This window comes from Callithrix jacchus, chromosome 13 (assembly GCF_049354715.1).
Source record: "Callithrix jacchus isolate 240 chromosome 13, calJac240_pri, whole genome shotgun sequence".
Classification (NCBI taxonomy): Eukaryota; Metazoa; Chordata; class Mammalia; order Primates; family Cebidae; genus Callithrix; species Callithrix jacchus.
Genome location: NC_133514.1, coordinates 23,950,546 through 23,971,548, shown reverse-complemented (window position 1 = coordinate 23,971,548; position 21,003 = coordinate 23,950,546). Strand labels below are relative to the sequence as shown.

The 21,003-nt window shown below is 38.7% G+C and overlaps 1 protein-coding gene across 14 annotated transcripts in view; it reads right to left on the bottom strand.

The window, feature by feature from the left end:
• MTUS1 (microtubule associated scaffold protein 1) overlaps positions 1-21,003 on the bottom strand; it is a 195,091-nt gene that overhangs the window by 45,291 nt on the left and 128,797 nt on the right. For 12 of the 14 annotated variants that reach the window (XM_017963732.4, XM_078347416.1, XM_035270184.3 and 9 more), the window contains one exon: positions 20,519-20,557. In XM_017963732.4, the coding sequence (XP_017819221.4) occupies positions 20,519-20,557 (39 nt within the window). Of the gene's footprint in view, positions 1-1,578; positions 1,720-6,863; positions 7,272-20,518; positions 20,558-21,003 lie in introns of those variants that run through there. The other 2 variants (XM_008979226.5, XM_035270188.3) reach the window with 2 other exon arrangements.

Sequence of the window (21,003 nt, the reverse complement as noted above, 5' to 3'; positions counted from 1 at the left end):
AAACATGCGTATACTAGTAATTAAAAATATATTCATATATAATATATATATATAGAGTTGAAGTCTTGCTCTGTCACCCAGGCTGGAATATAGTGGTACGATATTTGCTCATTGCAACCTCTGCCTCCTGGGTTTAAGCGATTCTCCTCCCTCAGCCTCCCAAGTAGCTGGGATTACAGGTGCACGTTAATTTTTGTATTTTTAGTAGAGATGGGGTTTCACTGTTGGTCAGGTTGGTTGTGAACTCCTGACCTCAGGTGATCCACCCACCTCAGCCTCCCAAAGTATTGGGATTACTACAGCCATGAGCCACTATGCCTGGCCTATTAATAAAATATTATTCTTAGCTCTGAAAGATGCTTTAAAGCTCATAAAAGTATCATAATATATATTAGTTATAAGGTAATTCTCTATTAACTAGAACAAGTTAGTCTAACGAAACACGTATTTACTATATACAGCTTGCCATATTCCTCCAGTATCTCTTGAAGAAAAACACTGCTATCCTTCCCATTCGGAGTGCAACTACAAACCATAATTTATGATTTACTTTCCATTTTTGTGTGAAAAAAGATACTACATTAAAACATAATTTAGTATAGTAAAACGCTAGTTATCTGAAACTTGTCAGATTAAGACATCCTGTCTCTTTCAACATCTCACTTAAAAAAACTTATCAAAATCTTGCCTATTGTGAACAAAACGCCATTAACCACTTTATCGTCTTCTTCAATAGAAAGCTGTAACTACCAAACGGCAGATTTTCATGTCACGGCAAGGCTATGGCTTCAAAACAGCCGCAGCCACAGAAGCTTGGAATTAATCCACGACAAAACGTTTTCAGCCTCATGCCATTCATAATGTCGGTTCTTAGCAAATGCCTATGTGGCAAGAGGCCCGCAAAAATCTTTCATGACTGCTTTCAAGGAGGGGGACAAGAACAGTCTGGATCCACAGTAAGATAACTAAGGGGCCGAGAAAGGCAACATCTCTCATTCTTCATCTTGGTCCTTTTGGTTTCTTCAGCATTCTACAAATGCCTGAATTTTATCTTTTTACAGGCAAACTCTAATGTATGGTGTTTTTTTTTTTTTAGTGGAAGCTTTCTAATATGGCTTTATTGACATCTACATTTTGTAATATGAAAAACACAAGAGAAATTGAAGTTTACTTACTGTCACCTTAATAGTACATGACAAAATGCACTCCTAATCCCTAAAGCATCCATAAATGTACTCCTAATAACATTAAGTATACAAAACCCACATTTAAGGTTGAATACATTCCTTCCCAATGTATTTTATAACTGAAAACTCATTCGTTTAGGAGATAAAAAATCCAGTATTAAGACTTATGTCCAAACAACAAAACAACTTGTAAGTTTAATTCAAATCATTACAAATAGGTAATCAATGCCCCTCCAAAATGCAGAGAATAGAGAAAAAACAGCAAGGCCTGTGGCAAGACAACTTAAGTAATATACTCCCCTAATTTATAATCAGTCAACATCTGCTTGAGAAATACCTGTTCTATCTTCTCTGCAGCAGATATTGCCATAGGGCTCTTACTATTTTATACCTGTTTGTGGAACAGAGACTAGAGAAGCCACACCCTCTATTTCCCAGGCTCCCTTGCAGGTAGATACAGTCATGTGACTGACACCCAGCCAATGAGACAGAAGCTTAAGCGACCTGGCACCACTCCTTCCTTACTTCTTTTTCTTCCTTCCTGGAGCAGCCATTGTGAGATCATGAGGCAACAATCATGAGGAAAGAGCTAAGACAGCAGAGATGTGGACCCTGACATGGCGGAGCCACTGCACCACCTCAAAGCTGCTTTTCCTCAGGTAAGACAAGTAAGTTGCTTCTTAGTGAAGCTGTTATTTCGATCTAAAAGGAGTCAAAAGTGAATACCAAATGTGAAAATATAATTCCACGAATTTCATCCTAACTAAACAAATGCATTCACATTCTGCTTGCCTCTTACTGAACACCTGTTGAGCAGACACTGGGGTCTACTTGAGGGTGCAGGGTAGGAGGAGGGAGAGGAGTAGAAAAAATAACTTGGGTACTGGGCTTAATACCTGGGTGATGAAATAATCTGTACAATAAACTATTTCTCGTACAATAATCTGTACAATAAACTGTGACATGAATTAACCTATATAGCAAACCTTCCCAAGTCTCTCTGAACCTAAAAGTTAAAAATAAAATGGTAAAAGTAAATAGAAATATTTTGTCCTGATGCTACCTCTACCATTCCTCAATACATATGTCCACATGTTCCCTTTTCGCTGCAGAAATGACTTTTAATGTCAGCTCAGCAGAAAGAATTGTCTTTAGTGCAGTGAATTGCCTTTCCTGGAGTCAAGAAGGAAATTAACCTGTGAGGTTAATGGCACTCTTCACAGTAATTAATACAAGAATTTCCGGCTTCACACAAACCTGAATGCTAAGTGGTAGCAAATATATCTCAGCAAAGCCTTTTCCCTCCACTGACTCATTATAAAAATAGAACTAATATGCTGAGGCAAAATTCTGAAATAGACCAACTTTAATATTTTGGTAAGAAAGACTATTGCCCACACTTCTGCGAGTCAGTGAAGCCATCACGGGACTTCTTAGATTTTCCTCTGTGCCCGACATCCTGCAACATAACACACAGTACCTGACAAATTCACTGTCTCTCTCTCCTCTCCCCTATTTACAGAGGAAAGATAACCTGGAGCCAACAACATGCTTTGCCAGAGGTGGATGCCACACAGTAATAACGTATCAGAGTGCTCAGCACCCTGCGCGTTGGATCAATGAGAAAGCTTATTCTGGCTGGATCTCTGTAATGGCCAGCCCCCCTACCACCACATTCTATGCTCAGAAATATTACAACTCTTTTGTTTCCTTGAAGAAGCCCTTCCCCCAGTCCCTCCAGGCTTTGAGATTCCGTTTTCTCTGTCCGAAACACTTTGTTTCTTGGTTACTTCTCCATTTCTGAGGACCCAACTTAAAAGGCACTTACGGCCGGGCGAGGTGGCTCAAGCCTGTAATCCCAGCACTTTGGGAGGCCAAGGCGGGTGGATCACGAGGTCAAGAGATCGACACCATCCCAGTCAACATGGTGTAACCCCGTCTCTACTAAAAATACCAAAAATTAGCTGGGCGTGGCGGTGCGTGCCTGTAATCCCGGCTACTCGGGAGGCTGAGGCAGGAGAATTGCCTGAACCGAGGAGGCGGAGGTTGCAGTGAGCCGAGATCACGCCATTGCACTCCAGCCTGGGTAACAAGAGCGAAACTCCGCCTCACAAAAAAAAAAAAAAAAAAAGGCACTTCCACTGGAGGACCTGGATAAAAGTCCCTCCACCTGCTAAGAGCTGCCTGGGCACCCATCCACACCCTGCATTATTACCTCGTGCTCTGTCTCCCATTAAACAGAGGGCTGGGTGAAGGCAGGGTCCATGTGGGACTTAGTCCCAGCCACACTTCCAGTACCTACCATTATGCCTGGCACACAGTACATGTCTAATGGGTACTTCTGTATGAAATGAATGAATTAATCTGTAACTAGAAGGACCAGTCAGAAGCAAGGGAAAGGCTGGAGGCACAGACCACATACAAAACTCTTCAGAAAGCCCAATCAACATCTGAGGCTGGATTACACAAAACTGTTAATATTTGGCCACTTTTCACTTATTAGAAGAATAATTTTTTGTGTGTATGGTTTTTTAAGTAGAGACAGGGTCCTGCTAAATCTCCAGGGCTGGTCTCAAACTTCTAGCCTTAAGTGATCCTCCCGCCTTGGCCTCCCAAAGTGCTGGGAGTCCAGGTGTGAGACACTGGCACCAGCCAAGAAGAGGAATTTCAATGCTTCAGTATAATAAATGCCTGAACTAGGGTAATGCAGGGGGTAAAAACAAAGAGATTTCAAAGGATGGAGTTACAGAATTTTGCAACCAACTGGTTGTGGATAAATCAGGACAAATAATGATTCAAAGGTGGGGTCTGGCCGGGCACAGTGGCTCATGCCTAGAATCCCAGCACTTTGGCAGGCCGAGGCAGGTGGACTGCCTGAGGTCAGGAGTTCCAAATCAGTCTGGCCAACATGGTAAAACCCCATCTCTACTAAAAATACAAAAAATTAGCTGGCTGTGGTGCCGCATGCCTGTAATCGCAGCTACTCAGGAGGCTGAGGCAGGAGAATCACTTGAACCTGGAAGGCAGAGGCTGCAGTGAGCAGAGATGGCATCACTGCACTCCTGCCTGGGCAACAGAACAAGACTCCATCTAAAACAAAAACTAACAAAAAACCAAGGTGGGGTTTGATGACCAAGACACATGGTATCATTAAGAAACAGATAATTCAGGAGTATTAACTGAATTTAGGAGGCAAAAATAAGGAGAGAATTCATTTAGATAAAATGAATTTCCAGATAGAGTAATACATTGAAGGTTTTTAAATCTTCAGCCAGAACAGTCACAGATGTTGAGACTAAGGGAAACTTGGAAGTCCCCTTAGTCTGATTCCCTTATTTTGTAGCCCTGTGAGGTTAGGTACACAGAGTCAGTCACTTAGTTACTAGCAGAATAACGGCTATAATCCAGGACTCCTGGAATCCAGGTCAACATCATTAAGGCAACCAACACCACTTCCTTCACTAAAGATGCAAGCCCAAGTTACTGCTGACAGTTGACTGAGGTAAAAGTCACCGTGATGGCTTCAACATCCATTTGATGGACAATTTCTTGGACGTTAAAATAACATCATATTGATATGCTCACAAAAGATTTATATTGGGAGTAAGGAGAATTATACTCCTTATATCATTTTAAAAAGCTTCCAACACACAAAACACTTTCTCCATCCCTGGTTTTCCTTGGATCTAACAAAATTACAGCAAAATTTGCAGTTGTAAAATACGTACACCAAAAATTCTAAACAGAGGTCCCAGGTTTTAGTCCTGTCTCTGCCATTTACTATATGTCTTTGGGCAAGTGAATTCACTTCCCTGGGCCTCAGACTTCCTGGTATGAAATAAGATAGATTAGATCACCTCTACGTGCACTCTAGCTCAAAAGATTATGACTACGAATGAACAAAAAATACTTGTATATGAATTTAGAAAATAAAATGTGCCCAGTACATCACTATCAACTAAACTCTGGTAAAAGAAGACTTGTGTTTTTTGTAAGCTGTCTTGGAAAGCTGTCTGCTTCACAACAATACTACCAACAACTCAGAATGTCTACTCCTAGAGCACTGGTTAAGTAAATCATGACTTACCCAACAATGGAATGTTACAGGACTACTTTTTAAATGAGGAAGATAAACATGGGATCATCTGAAAGTCTAAAATACATTAACTTTAAAAAGGTATAGAATATATAGTACGCCTTTATCTCTGTATAACTAAAAAGAATATGAAAGGCCTAGATTTACATGTGATTGGAAATGTGCGGGCATGCTATACCAGCAGCCTGAGTGCCTCCTCCACGGAGAGCAGGCAGGGCCCCCAGGGGAGAGAGACTCACCCATTGCACAACCTTCCACACTGTTTATTTTTAACTTGGAGGGTGGATTACACTATTTTTTAAAAAACTCGTTAAAATTAAAAGCTATTTGGAGCTACTTTAGATCATAGAAGTTATGGCAAATATAAGGTACTTTTGTTATTTTTTGCCCCGCCTACTGATTGATTTTTTTCAGCTGGAAGGGCTGCAGCGGCCCTCGGCCGGGAGAGAAAGGCCACAGCTGATCCTCGCCGCCTTCCCCATTTACCTTCAGCTGTCAGCTCAGACTGAAAGGGAGAGGCTGGCAAACTCACATGACAGGTCAAGGGGAGTTATGAAACATGAGACAGAGGTGCCGGAAAAAATGAGAATTCTCCCACAGAGAAGGGAGATGCCTCTGGGAAAACTAAAGACAGTCAGCTGAAAAAAAAAAATCACCAGGGACGGAGATGAACCAAATGGAAAACAAGATACATGAGGGGGTCACATGAACATGAAGCAGAAAAAAAAAATCTATTTACATCCTCATCAAACCATCCTGTGGACACTTAACACTGACCAGCCCAAAACAAATCTAACAGTACCACAGTTACCTACTTTACAGAATAAAATTGATCTAATTTACCATTGCTGTAAATACCACCTAGAACAAAAGTAGCAATGGGTAGGACAACCCAATCCCCTAAAAGTGAGCAGAGAGGTCAGCATGTGCCTAAAATACAGACCAAATATATGTTCATCGTAGGCACAGAAAATAAAAACTAGATACAAACAAAAACCTCAGGGGGAGTATTTTGAGACTGCAAACGTTTTTACTATGAAGACTGGAAAACTAGATTTGTGACTCACTTATTACCTCCCTGTAGCCATTGGGATGTTTTCGTTCAGAAGTGTTTAGAAAACAGAAATCTTTTAGCCTATGAAAATTAACTGTCAAAATCTCACTCAGAAACTATCCAGAGAAAAACCATAGAAACCTTCTCATCTCCCCACAGGAAAAAGAAATATTCTTCTAAATTTGCCCATGTCCTGTTTCCCAACCATTTGAAGTCAAATGTTATTTAACAGGTGCCGATTTTCATGGATTTGGCTGGTGACAGAGAAAAGAGCTAGGAACAGCACCAAGGCAACAATTCTGTCTTCCATAAACACAAACGCCACAGTCTACTTGTAAACGGTAAAAGTATTATGCACTTACACTGAAACAACAGAAAACTATTTTTAAATGAAGCCTAATCTCTCATTAGAGAGAGCTTCGCTTCTCCAATCATCTGTTTCCTTGGAAAAATCTCTGATAAACATCTGCAGATGAATGAAGATGTCCCCCGTGCAACACTAAATAGAGATCTATGCAAGACAGACCTGTGTGGAAAACAACCGTGCTTCTCCTAAACCCTGAAGGCAGGCGAAGGTTTCGAAGCAGTCCTTTGGCTGTCAGTCGTACGTGGATGGTGGCTAAGGAGAATTTGGGAGACAACAACATGTCTTCGGAGCAGGTGGAGAGATTTCACCGAAAAGGCAGTTTCCATGGACTGTCACATACTGTCTTTTTAAACTCAGTACTCTTCAAAGCCAAGAAATAGAGTGAGAGGAAGCATGCCCACACAGCAATGTCATTCCACCAGAGGCAGAAGAAAAATATCCCCAGGGCTGGCCAAGTGTTTCTGGCTTCCGTTTTCACTTCCAGATGTGGCCAGAACGATGCTCTTCCTCTGAGTAAAATCTCCTTCCTGCAGCTCCAGAAGCAGCCTCTGAATTACATCACACTGTGCATGCTTGTGGAGTTGTTATGGTTTTCATCAGAGATGGGAGATGGTGAAGGGAGGGGGGAAGTGGGTGGTCTTAGGAGCTTTACAGAACAACCAGTAACGTCACAGATCCTGTAACCACTTGAAAGATCGCTAGGGGAAATTATCTACTTCAAATGCCTCGTGTTTATTTCTTAATTAGAAAAAGATTAAGATTTCATGAAAGTAAACTGTGTCCTGATTTTAACATTTTTCACTCCTTATATTTGCACTAATAACATGAGCTTTTTTTTCTTTAGGTATTTTAAATGTAAAGCTATATTTAAACCTGAAATTTTGGAAGAAGTTTTTTTTTTTTTTTTTTTTTTTTAAAAAGTCCAGGCAATCAATGTTCCCAACTACAATATTTAATAAAATTTCTATTCTACTATGTTAATGACAGATTGTCAAAAGGTTAAAGTTCAGCTTTAATTCCCGTGTGCTGAGGACCTCACAAATTATCAACAATAAAAGATTAATGTGGTTTCTCTACCAGATGTAGTATCAGAGTTCCAGAGGAATAGTCCATCAGAAAGGCATATTCTAGAGACTGCATTTATTGCTTGAGTAATTATGTTTATAGAACATCATGTGGTCTCTTCCAGTGGTCTTTCAACACTAGGAGTGTGAGGAAGGCACAATTATGAGTATCTCTTGCTGGTTACCTACTAATTTTTATTTAAGGAGAGTGGCTTGTAAAAACACGTTAAAACACAATGGCAAAAACCAAAATAACTTGAAAAACAAAGATATGGACATAAGAATTAACCACAATATGCCCACTTAAGATAATTCCATTAAACCAGGAATAGCTCGAGCTCTTAACATTTTTTTTTAATTTTATAAAGTACAACAAAACAATGTGTTAAAAATGTTCTATACCTGCTTCCAAGATTTCCTAGGAAATAAGACTTAGAAATAAATGCAGAATTGTTACCACAAATAACTCTATTAAGTGCTATTAAAACTGGTTGGAGGCAGTTAATTATTTTACAAATTCTATCGAGTATTTAGGGTATGAAGTGGGAGGAGGGAGGGAGGAAGGGAAAGTTTAAGTAAGTCCTCTTCCCTCAGGCCTCCTCCCTCTTCACTCAAGCCTCCAACTTGCCCTTTTAGAGGCTGTCAGCAAGGGAGACAGACCCAATAACCTGCCACAGGTTCCTGTGAGAAAGATACACCTAGTTCATACACTGACAATGAACCTTCTAAATACACTCGCTGCAGCATGACAAGTGAAGCACAAATGATCAAGGAATTAGAGACAATACAAGCTGCTTTTAGGTGTTGTCTTTTTACTTCATCCCAGTTTGTTATTATGAAAAAACCTAAACACCTTTTCCTATCAGATTCTAAATACTAAAACTATGCCATAACCTTTTCCTCTACCCCTCAAAACCTCTAAAAGCCAAGATACCAATCAGCATTAAAAACATAAATAGAATAACAAATTTTGATATTATTAAAAACAGACAAGCCACCACTCCATATAGTAGGAGGCCTTTTTTTGGGGGGGTGGGGTGCGTTTGTTGTTTGTTCAGTAATAGTAAACTTTAAATTACCTTTTTTTTTTTTTGAGACAGAGTTTTGCTCTTGTCACCCAGCTGGAATGCAATGGCGCGATCTCGGCTCACTGCAGCCTCTGCCTCCTGGGTTCAAGTGATTCTCCTCCCTCAGCCTCCTGAGTAGCTGAGATTATAGGCACCCGGCACCATGCCCGGCTAATAATTTGTATTTTTAGCAGAGATGGGTTTCACCATGTTGGCCAGGCTGGTCTTGAACTGCTGACCTCAGGTGATCCACCCGCCTCGGCCCCCTAAAGTCCTGGGATCACAGGTGTGACCCACGGCACCCAGCCTTAAATTAACTTGTTAAAAGAAAAATTCTTTAGATTCCCTAAAATAAATTAGAAGTCTAATCACCAATTAATCATATTAACATTTTTACTTGAATTACATTAAGCTATTATCACACATATTAAAAATAATCATTGTCAATGATATTTCTTAACAGCAGAGCAAGAAGCCAAAGGAATAAACAAGAACAGTGCCAGTGAGGAGGAAATCCAAAAGTCATTCTCATTTGTACAGCAAAATACACAAACAGCAGGTGTGCTAGATACATGATTGAGAACTGCACAAACTGGGCTGCAATTCTTTCCCAAACATAGTCTGCCTCCTGGTGGCTGTGCCGCACAAGTGCACCAAAACAAGAGAGTTGCTTTGGCAATCTATAAACATGGACGGCCATTGCTAACAGTCCACTGCTCCAGGCACTCGCTTACACACTTTACGTTTATTTGCTCAGTTAAATAACCGGATTAGCAATTAATTTCAGGTCACAACTATTTTTATACTATATACGCTTCTGGCAGGAGCCAAGGTAAAAAAACTGGTTCAAAAAATTCTTTGATTTTTGATCAGCCGTTAACCACTTTAGGCACTCTGTACTTTCTGCAATTGTACAAATGTGAGAGAAGTTTCTAAAGACAAAAAAAGTTTCTTTGTCATTTTCCAAAGTCTTAAGAGGACAAGACAGGCATCACTGAGGACAGTAGTGAAAAAATAAGGAAATTTTAGTGCCTAAGGTAGAAGAATTTGTAGTTGTAAAAGTTAGCTATAAGATGAGTCTTTGGGCTGGACATGGTGACTCTCGCCTGTAAACTCAGCACTTTGGGAGGCCAAGGCGGGTGGATCACCTGAGGTCAGGAGTATGAGACCAGCCTGGCAAACATGATGAAACCCTGTCTCTAAAAATATAAAAAATTAGCTGGGCATGGTGACAGGTGCCTGTAATTCCAGCTACTCAAGAGGCTGAGGCAGGAGAATCACTTCAACCTGGGAGGCAGAGATTGCAATGAGCAGAGATTGTGCCACTGCACACCAGCCTGGGCAACAAGAGTGAAACTCTGTCTCAAAAAAATAAAATAAATAAAAAATAAAAGGAAAGAAAAAGATGAGTCTTTATGAAGCAGAGCCTGTATTAGGACATCAGTGGAAAACAAAATCATGACTTAAAATTTTATGCAATGTAGGGTATCAATTTTAAACAGAAAGGATAAAGTATATGGGAGCAAACGTGCCAAAATGTCAGCAATGCTCTGGGAGGTGGAAGAGGCAGGATTTCTTTATAATATGCTTTTGTATTTTCCTAATTTTTTACAAAAGTCATGGAGCCAGAAAAAGATGACGATACAAAATGCTGGGGTAGTCAATATACTGTAATATCACGGTATATTCAAACAAATAGAAATTCCACTGAAGTCTGTATAGAAATGTGTCTTTTAAATCAGTGATTTAGAAAACAATGGTGTCATGATTCCAGACAAGATTCTAGTATATTCTGTATGGGGCTGCTTAGATGATACAAAATGCATTCAATTTGTCAGTTACTGTTTGTTACTGTTAATGATCATAAAGAATGGGGAAGATGATTACAATTCACACCAAGTGGCTTGTTCAGAGATTCAAGCTCTCTATTCATCCAATCTTCCTTAGCCTAATATGGAATATTAATCTTAACATCTATCACCTTACTTCCCCAACACAGCATTAATTGCAACATTTTCTTCAATTTATTCCTCACAGTCTTTAATGTAGTAAGTTCAGTTCTGTATTCCAGTTGTAGAACCTTCAGCTTAAGGCCCAATTTTTCCATACTATCCTCCTTACTAGGAATATACATTGTAATTATCAAAAAATTAACATGAAGCAATTAGAAAAACTATCAACTTCCATCCACCTGTAAGACAATAAGCTCTCAAACCATAGTGACATTGCCTTTTATTTTGCAATTAATAAGAGTTTAAATCAAAAGCAGTAATGCTTTGAATTCATGTACAATGTTTTTTAAAAACAAACACCAGTATGTTCACTGTAGACTATTTTTTAAAATTTAATTACTACGCATCATCCTGCTCTGTAATTTGTTTTTAAACTTAATATAAGCTTCATAAATGTATTAAACTTAAAATTTTCACACGTATCTTTCCACGGGATTAAATAAGCCTGTTATTTTAATGGCTTCAAAAATGTCTTGAAAATGTCAATGAACGTAATTTAAATAACACCTGTAGGGCATACAGGTTGTTTCCAACTTTCCCCCATTGTAAACAATTCTGAAAAGCAGTAAGTAAGTACATAAATTATTTTCCTAGAACCAATTCTGAAAACCAGAATTCCTGAAGGTGTTTGCTGTACGCTACAGCTGCTGTAACGTACCCTCAAGAGCTGTATGTATGAGCGCTGTTTCTTACTCTTCTCCAGTACCAGGTACTGCCATTAAAGGTAAGCAGGAACTGAGAGCACATTATTTTAATTCATATTTGGTAAACTCTTTTTATATGTTCTTTAGTACTTCATATATTTCTTTTCTGTTTAGTCTTTTTAAATGGTGGCAAGAACACTTAATATGAGATGTGCCTTCTCAACAAAATGTTAAGAGAATAATACAATACTGTTAACTGTAGGCACAAGGCTGTAACAAACTGCTCTAAAAAACTTCTCTTTTTGTCCTTGCATAACGAACCTTGTACCATTCAACAGCACCTTCCCATGCCCTGGCAACTACCATTCTACTCTCTGTTTCTGTGACTCTGACTATGTTCGATGCCTCCTGTAAGTGGAATCATACAGTATTTGTCCCATGACTGGCTTATTTCACTTAGCATATTGTCCTCCAGGTTTATCCATATCATTGCATATGGCAGGACTTTCTTCTTTTTAAAGGCTGCATAATACTCCACTGCGTGTGTATGCTGTATTTGCTGTATCACATGGACATTCAGGTTGTTCCCACATCCTGGCGATCGTAATGTGGCAATGACCATGGGAGTGCAATTATCTCTTCAACATCCTGATTTCAAGTATTTTGGTAAATAACCCCTTATCAGATATATGGTTTACAAACATTTTCTCTATCCCATAGGCTGCCTTTTCATGCTATTAAATGACCACTTTGCTCTGAGGATTTGTAATTTGATGTACTCCCACTTTGCTTTCGTTACCTGTGCTTTTGGTGTCATACCAAGAAAAATGTCAAGATTTGCCCCACGTTTTGAGGTGTTTTACAGTTTCAGATCTTATATTTAACTCTTTGCTCCATCTTGAGTTGATTTTTGTGTACTGTGAGAGATAAGGGTCCAATTTCATTATTTTGCTTGTGGATAACCAGTTTTTCCAGTACCATTTACAAAGAGACTATCCTTTCCCTACTGTGTATTACTGGCACACTTATTGAAGATTAGCTGACCATTTATGCATGGATTGATAAATCCATAAAATAGCCACTAGGCTATTTTATTCCATTGGTCTGTTTCTATCTTTGTGCCAGTACCATACTGTTTTAATTACTATGTATTGTAATATAGTTTGAAATCAGGAACTAAGATGCCTCCAGCTTTGTTCTTTGTCAAGATTGTTTTGGCTGTTTACAGTCCTTTGTCATTCATTACGAATTTTGGGATTGTTTTCTCTATTTCTGTAAAAATAAAAATTACACTGGGATTTTGATAGGGATTGTGATGAATCTGTAGATCTCTTTGGGTGTTATGTTCATTTAGCTTCTATTATATGACTTGTGTTTATCTTGCTCATTTGACAGAGCTCAATGAAGAGTTATGTGCTGATATTATCTCAATTTGTTGTTTGCTTGTAAATACTGTTTCTATGCTTTTTATTTTTAGAGATGGAGTCTCGTTCTGTCACCCAGGCCAAAGTGCAGTGATGTAATCTCAGCTCACTGCAACCTCTGCCTTCGGGGTTCAAGCGATTCTTCTGCCTCAGCCTCCTGAGTACTTGGGACTACATGTACATGCCACCATGTGCGGCTATTTTTTTGTATTTTTGGTAGAGATGGGGTCTTGCTATATTGCCCAGGTTGGTCTCAAACTTTTGGCCTCAAGCAATCCACCTGTCTTGGCTTTCCAAAGTGCCGGGACTACAGGTGTGAGTCACCACACCCAGGCTGTTTCTAATGTTTTTTTAAAGCTTTTGTTGTCATAATTATTAATCATTTCTATTATATTAGTGTTCCTGGAAAGATCTTTTCTACTTAAGTCTATATTCTTAGTGTTTTAATTACTTTTTGTGTTTAAAACTAATTTATCTGGAATAGTTTGTATTTATGTGAAAAAGATCTAGCTCCTGCTAAAAAGGTGGCCACTGTCTCAAGAAGATTAAGTAAATGATCCACTTCTCCCAAACCGCAACACCAAAACAACAAATATATCTCATATCAAAAGAGCATTTGCCTTTTAAATATAAGGAGAAAGTTATAATGATCGTAAAACAACAGTGAAAAACAGCCTTCTGTCTGCTCTCACCGGAAGAAACCCAGGCAGCCTCGGCATCACCTCATCTGCAGGTTTGCACCTTGCAACCTCTTCCCAACACTTGGCAAAAGGAGGCAAAAAGGCCACCCTGTTGTCCTGTGCTGTCTTTACTAAGTAACTGTGGAAGGAGCAGTGCATTTTCTACCTTCCAAGGCAGACATCCTGGCACCTGAGACTGATGATCTTGTGTAAAACAATCAGGGTGCTGGATAAATACAGCTCTGGTACCTCTCGTATCGCAATGGCTTTAGTATGTGGTAGAACCAAGGTAATAATAGTTTGCTGTGGTATGTGTGACATTTTGCTCATAAACAGTAAGCCAAGATTTTTTTTAGAGTCAATGTCAACTAGAATCTTGCAGCATCATAGCCTTTAAATAAATTACAACAGTGAGACCCCAAGAGGATGGTTCTTGACTTTAAGTAGTCTTTCCTGCTTGCTTTACGGATTTAAAATGATTCAACTTCCTGGAAAAGAACTCTAAAAATAAGCCACGAGAATTATAAAAACAACATAAAAGATCATCACCATTACCATTCCTAGGAGCTGAAGTAACTAGTATTTGAGAACCTTTTTATAAAACAACTCTATGATGTCAAATTATTCCCTTACCGGGAATTATTCCCCCAATATTCCCATGTCTCCAAATGAGAAATTGGAGACATGGAGAGGCTTAGCAACTAGCCCAAGGTCAGGACACTTTCTATTTATGTCCTGACCTTGGGCTAGTTGCCTTAAAAGTTCATTCCCCTCCTGCTCTTTTACATTGTCTTATGAGATAATGGAATTTCTTTAAAATAATTGATAAAGGTTAAGCTAAAACATTTTAAATTATGTTAGCCAAAAAAAATTAACAATAATATCCAGTATTGACCAAGGCATGATAAAGCCTGTCTTTTATGTCGACCATGGTATAAACAGATAAGCTTTTGGAAAACAATTAGGCTACTTGAGTACAGTGACTATAAATATGTACATATTTTGATTTCCTGATACTACTTTTAAGAATCTATCATAAGAAACTTCCCCCAAAGTTGAAAGTGCTAATTGTACAGCTGTTCATTATAGAATCATTTATGAATGTGATAGAGAAACACCCTAAATATTCAAAAGTAGGTAAATGTTACTGCACCTACTAAATGTAAAAGTGATTACTATATTTTAAATGACAAAGTAGAATATAAATGTATCTGAATTTCATTTAAAATTACAAATTTAAAAAAGCTAAAGGGTGATTTCTAAATTACACACTAAACTTTTTGAAGTTTGGCTAATTGCTGTAATTAAAAGTGATTATTTTACTAGAACTAAGGAATATGAAGTTGGTCAACTCAACTATAATTTCCACCACTACTTACTGCTTTAAAATAAAAACATCTCAAGCCATAGTACAACGATTAAAAATTTAACATTCAGAGGAACATGTTTATGTGTGGAGGCAGTGTCTTCTGTATCATCTAAAATATGACCAATTTCCAGCAGAATATGAAAAAAAAGGTGATTTGCAGCCACAGAATATCACAGTGGAGAGTAATCTAGAAATCCACCCTTTCAATTACATAGAAAACTATTATCAAAGAGGTTCAATAATCCACCCAAAGTCACTGTCTGTTTGGATAACATTTTTCAGCATCAAAGTTGTCCCTCCAAAGAGAACACACTTTGTTGTGGTCCTTTGTCCACAAAGTAACTTTTCCGCACTAGACTCCTCATAATACCGGGTTAGTCTTAAGTCATGACAATAACTAACCATCAAGAAGAACCTGGGAAAGTCACGCTTATGGTTTTGGGAAAATACACAGACCTACCACACAACGTAGATTAAGTGCAATGCTGACCCCTTAGAATATATTCTATATACTCTACAGAGTCATCAGTAGACTCAATGTAACAGGAATTATCAGAATGAGAATTATGAGATTTATTACGTTCCTAAAATCTCAGCTGACTTCATTACAGAGACTGACAAGCTGATCCTAAAATTCATATAGAAAATCAAGGGACCCAAAATGGCTGTAACGATCTTGAAAAAATCCCATCCTGATTTCAAAACTTACTAATCAAGACAGTGTAATATTGGCAAATGTAGACTTACAGATGCAAATAATACAATTTAGAACCCAGAAATAAACCCTCACATTCTTAACCAATTATTTTTAACAAAGGTACAAAGACATTTTCAATGGAGGAAAGAATAATGTTTTCAACACCTGCATGTCCATGTGCAAAAAAGAGTCATACTTTCTATCTCATACCACATAAAAATCTAACTCAAAATCAATCAGAAACCTAGGTATGACAGCTGAAACTGCAAAAATCATTAAAGAAAACAGGCATGAATCTTCACAACCTTGGATCAGGCAATTGTTTCTGAGATATAATACCAAAAGCAGAAGCAGCAAAAGAAAAAAAATCGACAAAATGAACCTTGTCAAAATTTACAACATTTGTGTTTCCAAGGACACTATCAAGAAAGTGAGAACACAGCCCAAGAATTGGGACAAAATATTTGCAAATGTTATCTCTAATAAGGGCCTAACATCAGACTATATGAAGAACTCCTACAATTCAACAATAAAAATAACCCAGTTGTAAAATGACAAATTATTTAAATGGACACTTCTCCAAAGAAGATATACAAATAGCCTATAAGCACACAAAATGACACTCGATGTCACTGGCTGTCAGAGTGCAACCGAAACAATGAGGCATCACTTCATACCCAGTAGGATAGCTATAATAAAAAAGACAAAGCCAGGTGTTGGCAAGGATATGGAGAAGCCGGATTCTTCATACACTGCTGCTGAGGGTATGAAATGGTCCAGCCACTTTGGAAAACAGCCTGGAAGTTTCTTCAACTGTTACACACAGAGCGACCATATGAGTCAGTTTTCTGATAATCGTTAACTAAGTTTTCAACAAAACCATTATCTTTTTTTCCCCTAGATATTAGGATGTACCAGAAACTCAAAAGGAAATAAAAGCCTAAATATGCACAACACAGAGTTTCTTCTGCATTTTTAGACCATCAAGGCTTAAATAACCATATATGTTCACACTCAGTGTACTGGGTATTTCTAGAGCTTAGATCATTCTGCATGGCTGTCTTCCTAGCTTCGAGAGGCTACAAAAGGTTAATAATTCTGAGATAATTCCCCTGCACTTCCCTGCTTATTATGCTGAGGAAACTGAATACATCTGATAGGGCATCAAGGATATTTGTTATTCACGATGTAATGCTATCCACCCTATTTTCTTTACACAAGAGGCTCAGAAATTTCTACCTCCTGCCCAGGTTTCCCTCACATCACAGCCTTTAATCCGGACCTCTCACATAGGACCATACAATACAGCCTTCCTCCCTAGAACTTGCTCATTTCTAATTCATGTTTATTTGAACATGGGTTTTTTTGACTATTCTATTAGCTTCCCAGAGACAAGGCCCCTGCTCATCTTTTGCTCAGGACTGCATCCTCAGCACCTGACACTCGCAGTGTGTGAAGAAACTGTAGTCAACATGCTGTAAGAATACCGGCATACCTGGGAGATACAGATCACCCCTTAAGACACGTCACAATATGGCAAATCACAAAAATTGTCTCGTTTCTCAGTGTATATAAAATGTATATTTATACTATATCCTATTAAGTGTGCAAATAATATTATGTCTAAAAAACAATATACCTTAGTTTTAAAATATTTCTTTGCTAAAAAAAAAAAAGCTAATCAGCATCTGAGCCTTCGGTGAGTAGGAATTCTTTTGCTGGTAGAAGGTCTTGACTCAATGTTGATGGCTACTGACTGATTAGGGTGGTGGTTGCTGAAGCTTGGGGAGGTGGTGGCAATGTAGAAACAGACAGCAGTGAAGTCCGCCACATCCACTGACGCTTTCATGAAAGACCTCTTTGTAGCATGTGATGTTGTTTAATAGCATTTTACCCACAGCAGAACGTCCTTCAAAACTGGAGTCGTCCTCCCAAACCCTGCCACTGCTTTAAGTTTACGGAATATTGACTCCTTTTGTCATTTCCACAATGTTCACAACATCTTCAGCAGGAGTAGATGCCATCTCAAGAATATACTTTATTTGCTCATTCATAAGAAGCAACTCCTCATCTGCTCAAATTTTTCCAGAGATCAGCAGCAATTCAGCCACATCTTTAGGCTTCACTTCTCACTGTCCTTCTCTTCCTCTTTCAAGCTCATTTTCAGTGACTTCCTCCACTGAAGAGCTGAACCCCTCAGTCATCCATGATGGTCTGACCAACTTCTTGATCAAACTCCTATTCATGTTGATGCTCTGACCTTCTCCCATGAATCACCAGTATTCTTAATGGCATCTAGAAGAGCAAACCCTTTTCAGACGGTTTCCAACTGACTTTGCACAGTTCCATCAAAGGAATCGGTATCTACAGCAGCTAGTTTTATACAAGGCATTTCTTAAATAGTAAGACCTGAAAGTAAAAATTACCCCTTGATCCATGGGCTGCAAAATGGACGCTATGTTAGCAGGTGTGAAAACAACATTCATCTTCTTGTACATCTCCATCAGAGTTCTTGGGTGACCAGGTGCATTGTCAGTCAGCAGTAATATTTTAAAAGAAATCTCTGAGTTGTAGGTCTTAACAATGGGCTTAATAGTCAGCAAACCATGCTGTAAACAATTATGCTGTCATCCAGGCTTTGTTGTTTCATTTATAGAGCACAGGCAGAGTAGGTTTTGCATTATTCTTAAGGGCCACAGAATTTTCAGAATGGTAAGCCAGGTAAGCACTGGCTTCAAGTTACAGTTACCAGATGTTTTAACTCCTAATAAGACAGTCAGCTTGTCCTTTGAAGCCGGGCATTGACTTCTGTTTCCCTGTGAAAGTTGTAAATAGCATCTTCTTTCAGTCTGAGGCTGAGAGTCTGTTGTTTTTTGTAGCCAGCTTTATCAATGATCCCAGCGAGATCTTCTGGATAGCTCGCTGCAGCTTCCACATCAGCACCTGCTGCTTCACCTTTTACTCTTACGTTACAGAGAGTTTCCTTAAACCTCATGAACCAATCTCTTCTAGCTTCCAACTTTTTTTTCTGTAGCTTCCTCACCTCTCTCAGCCTTCATACAACTGAGGAGAGTTAGGGTCTCATTCTAGATTAGGCTTTGGCTGAAGTGAAAGTTGCAGCTGGTTTAATCTGGTCAGATCTCTCCAACTTTCTCTGTGTCAGGAGTCTGTTTTGCTTTCCTATTTGTGTGTTCACTAGAGGAGCACTTTGAATTTTCTTCAAGAACGTTTCCTTTTCGTTTACAGTTTCGCTGACTGCTTGGCACATGAGGCCTGGCTTCCGGCCTGTCTTGGCTTTCAGCATGCCTTCCTCACTGAACTTAATCATATCCCTCCTTTAAAGTGAGAGACATACAACTTTTCTTTCACTTGAATATTTAGAGGTCATTATAGGGTTATTAATTGGTTAATTTAGTATTACTGTGTCTCAGGGAATAAGGAGGCCCAAGGAAAGGGAGAGAGATGATACGACCACTGACTGGTCCCTCTTCCAGTTGGGTTCACTGTCTTATATGGGCCTGGTTCATGGTGTCCCAAGACAATCAACAGGAACATCATAGATCACCATTACAGACATAATAATAAAAAAGCTTAAAATATTGTGAGAATTACCAAAATTTGACACACAGACATGAAGTGAACAACTGCAGTTGAAACAATGGTGCTGGTAGAATTGCAAAAAATACATTTGCGAGGCTCAAGAAAATGAGATGCTCATACCTTCTTTTCTTCTGATTTGCTCTTCTAAATCTGCCATGGATTTAGAAGCTACACAACTGTTTTATCATTGCATATAAAATAAGACAATGTAGGCAGGCAGTGTATGGGAGACCTCTTATCTCTCTCTTTGTCCATCCATGTATCTAGAGAGATTGATCGATTTTTTTTTTTTTTTTTTTTTTTGAGGCAGGGTCTCGCTGTGTTGCCCAGGCTGGAGTGCAGTAGCACAATTCTGGCTCACTGCAACCTCCACCTCCCAGGTTAAAGTGATTAGTCCACCTCAGCCTTCTGAGTAGCTGGGATGTCAAGGGCGTACCACAACATTCGGCTAATTGTTTTGTGTTTTTAGTAGAGATGGGGTTTCACCATGTTGGCCAGGCTCGTCTCAAACCCCTGACCTCAAGTGATCCACCTACCTTGGCCTCCCAAAGTGCTGACATTACAGGTGTGAGCCACCATGCTCAGCCTATACCTCTGTCTGTCTGTCTGTCTGTCTATCTAAAGTATGGAATTGTAGTAAAGACATTTTGTGAAAACTTTTATGGCTTCTTGAGAGACAAAGTTTTTGGATTCTCAGCTGTGGTTCAAATAGTGGAGGCTGCAGGCTATCTTGGGAATTAAGTCCAATCAAAGTGTAAAAAAGGACATAAAAATATAGGCTGCTTACAGGCAGCAAACCACCTGGTTATGTATGCACCTATGCAACAACCCTGCATGACCTGCACATGTACCCCAGAACCTAAAGTAAAATAAAAAAAAATACAGGCTGCTGAACTGTGAAGAGGTGCTAAAACCAAATCTTGACACCACTTAGCAATTAAGGAATATCCACTTTCAAAAGAGCATTTATCTTGGGAGAAGTAAATTTTCCATTTCATTTAGACCACATTAACAAGATCATTTTTAAAAAACACTACAATTCTCTGTTAGTAATAAAATGTCCTTTTATACATCAGATGACCAATCATGCTTACCATATTTTAATGCTATGTGGCCCATCATAAAAAGTTATATTTACACCTTAAATAGGAGATTCTATTTATAAGCGCACCAGTGAAAAAATCACTGTAAATAAGTATCTGAAATGTTATTTACAAAAGGATTCTTTTTATCCCCATCCATAAAGTGGTCACTCACCTGCATTAAGAGCTGTAAATAAATTTTTTCTCGAAGGACCTAAGATATAAAAGAAATATATGTAAAATATACATTTGACATATCACACAAAAACAAACCATGTTGATAAGAATTATTTTCAAAAACGCTCTCTCTCAATTTCAGGTTCCAGGTGAGAAATACCACTGAGATTCAACCAACTTCTGTCAAGTGCATTTTAAATATGATATTCCACATAACATCAAAATGTTGAAGAATGATATGAAGTTATTATCACAAATTAAATAGGATCAGCTTTAATAGGAAAAGCCACAGTATTTTTCAATCAAGAAGAGCCGAGTTTCAAGTTTTAACAGCACTGAATTCACACATTTACTGTGCACATAATACTACTCTGATGCCGGCAGAGCAGGGGCCAGACTTCACGAAGGACAATCACTTTTCAAAACTACCCATTTCTATTCAGCTATGAAGAAAAATACAAGATTTGCCTCCAAACTGATACC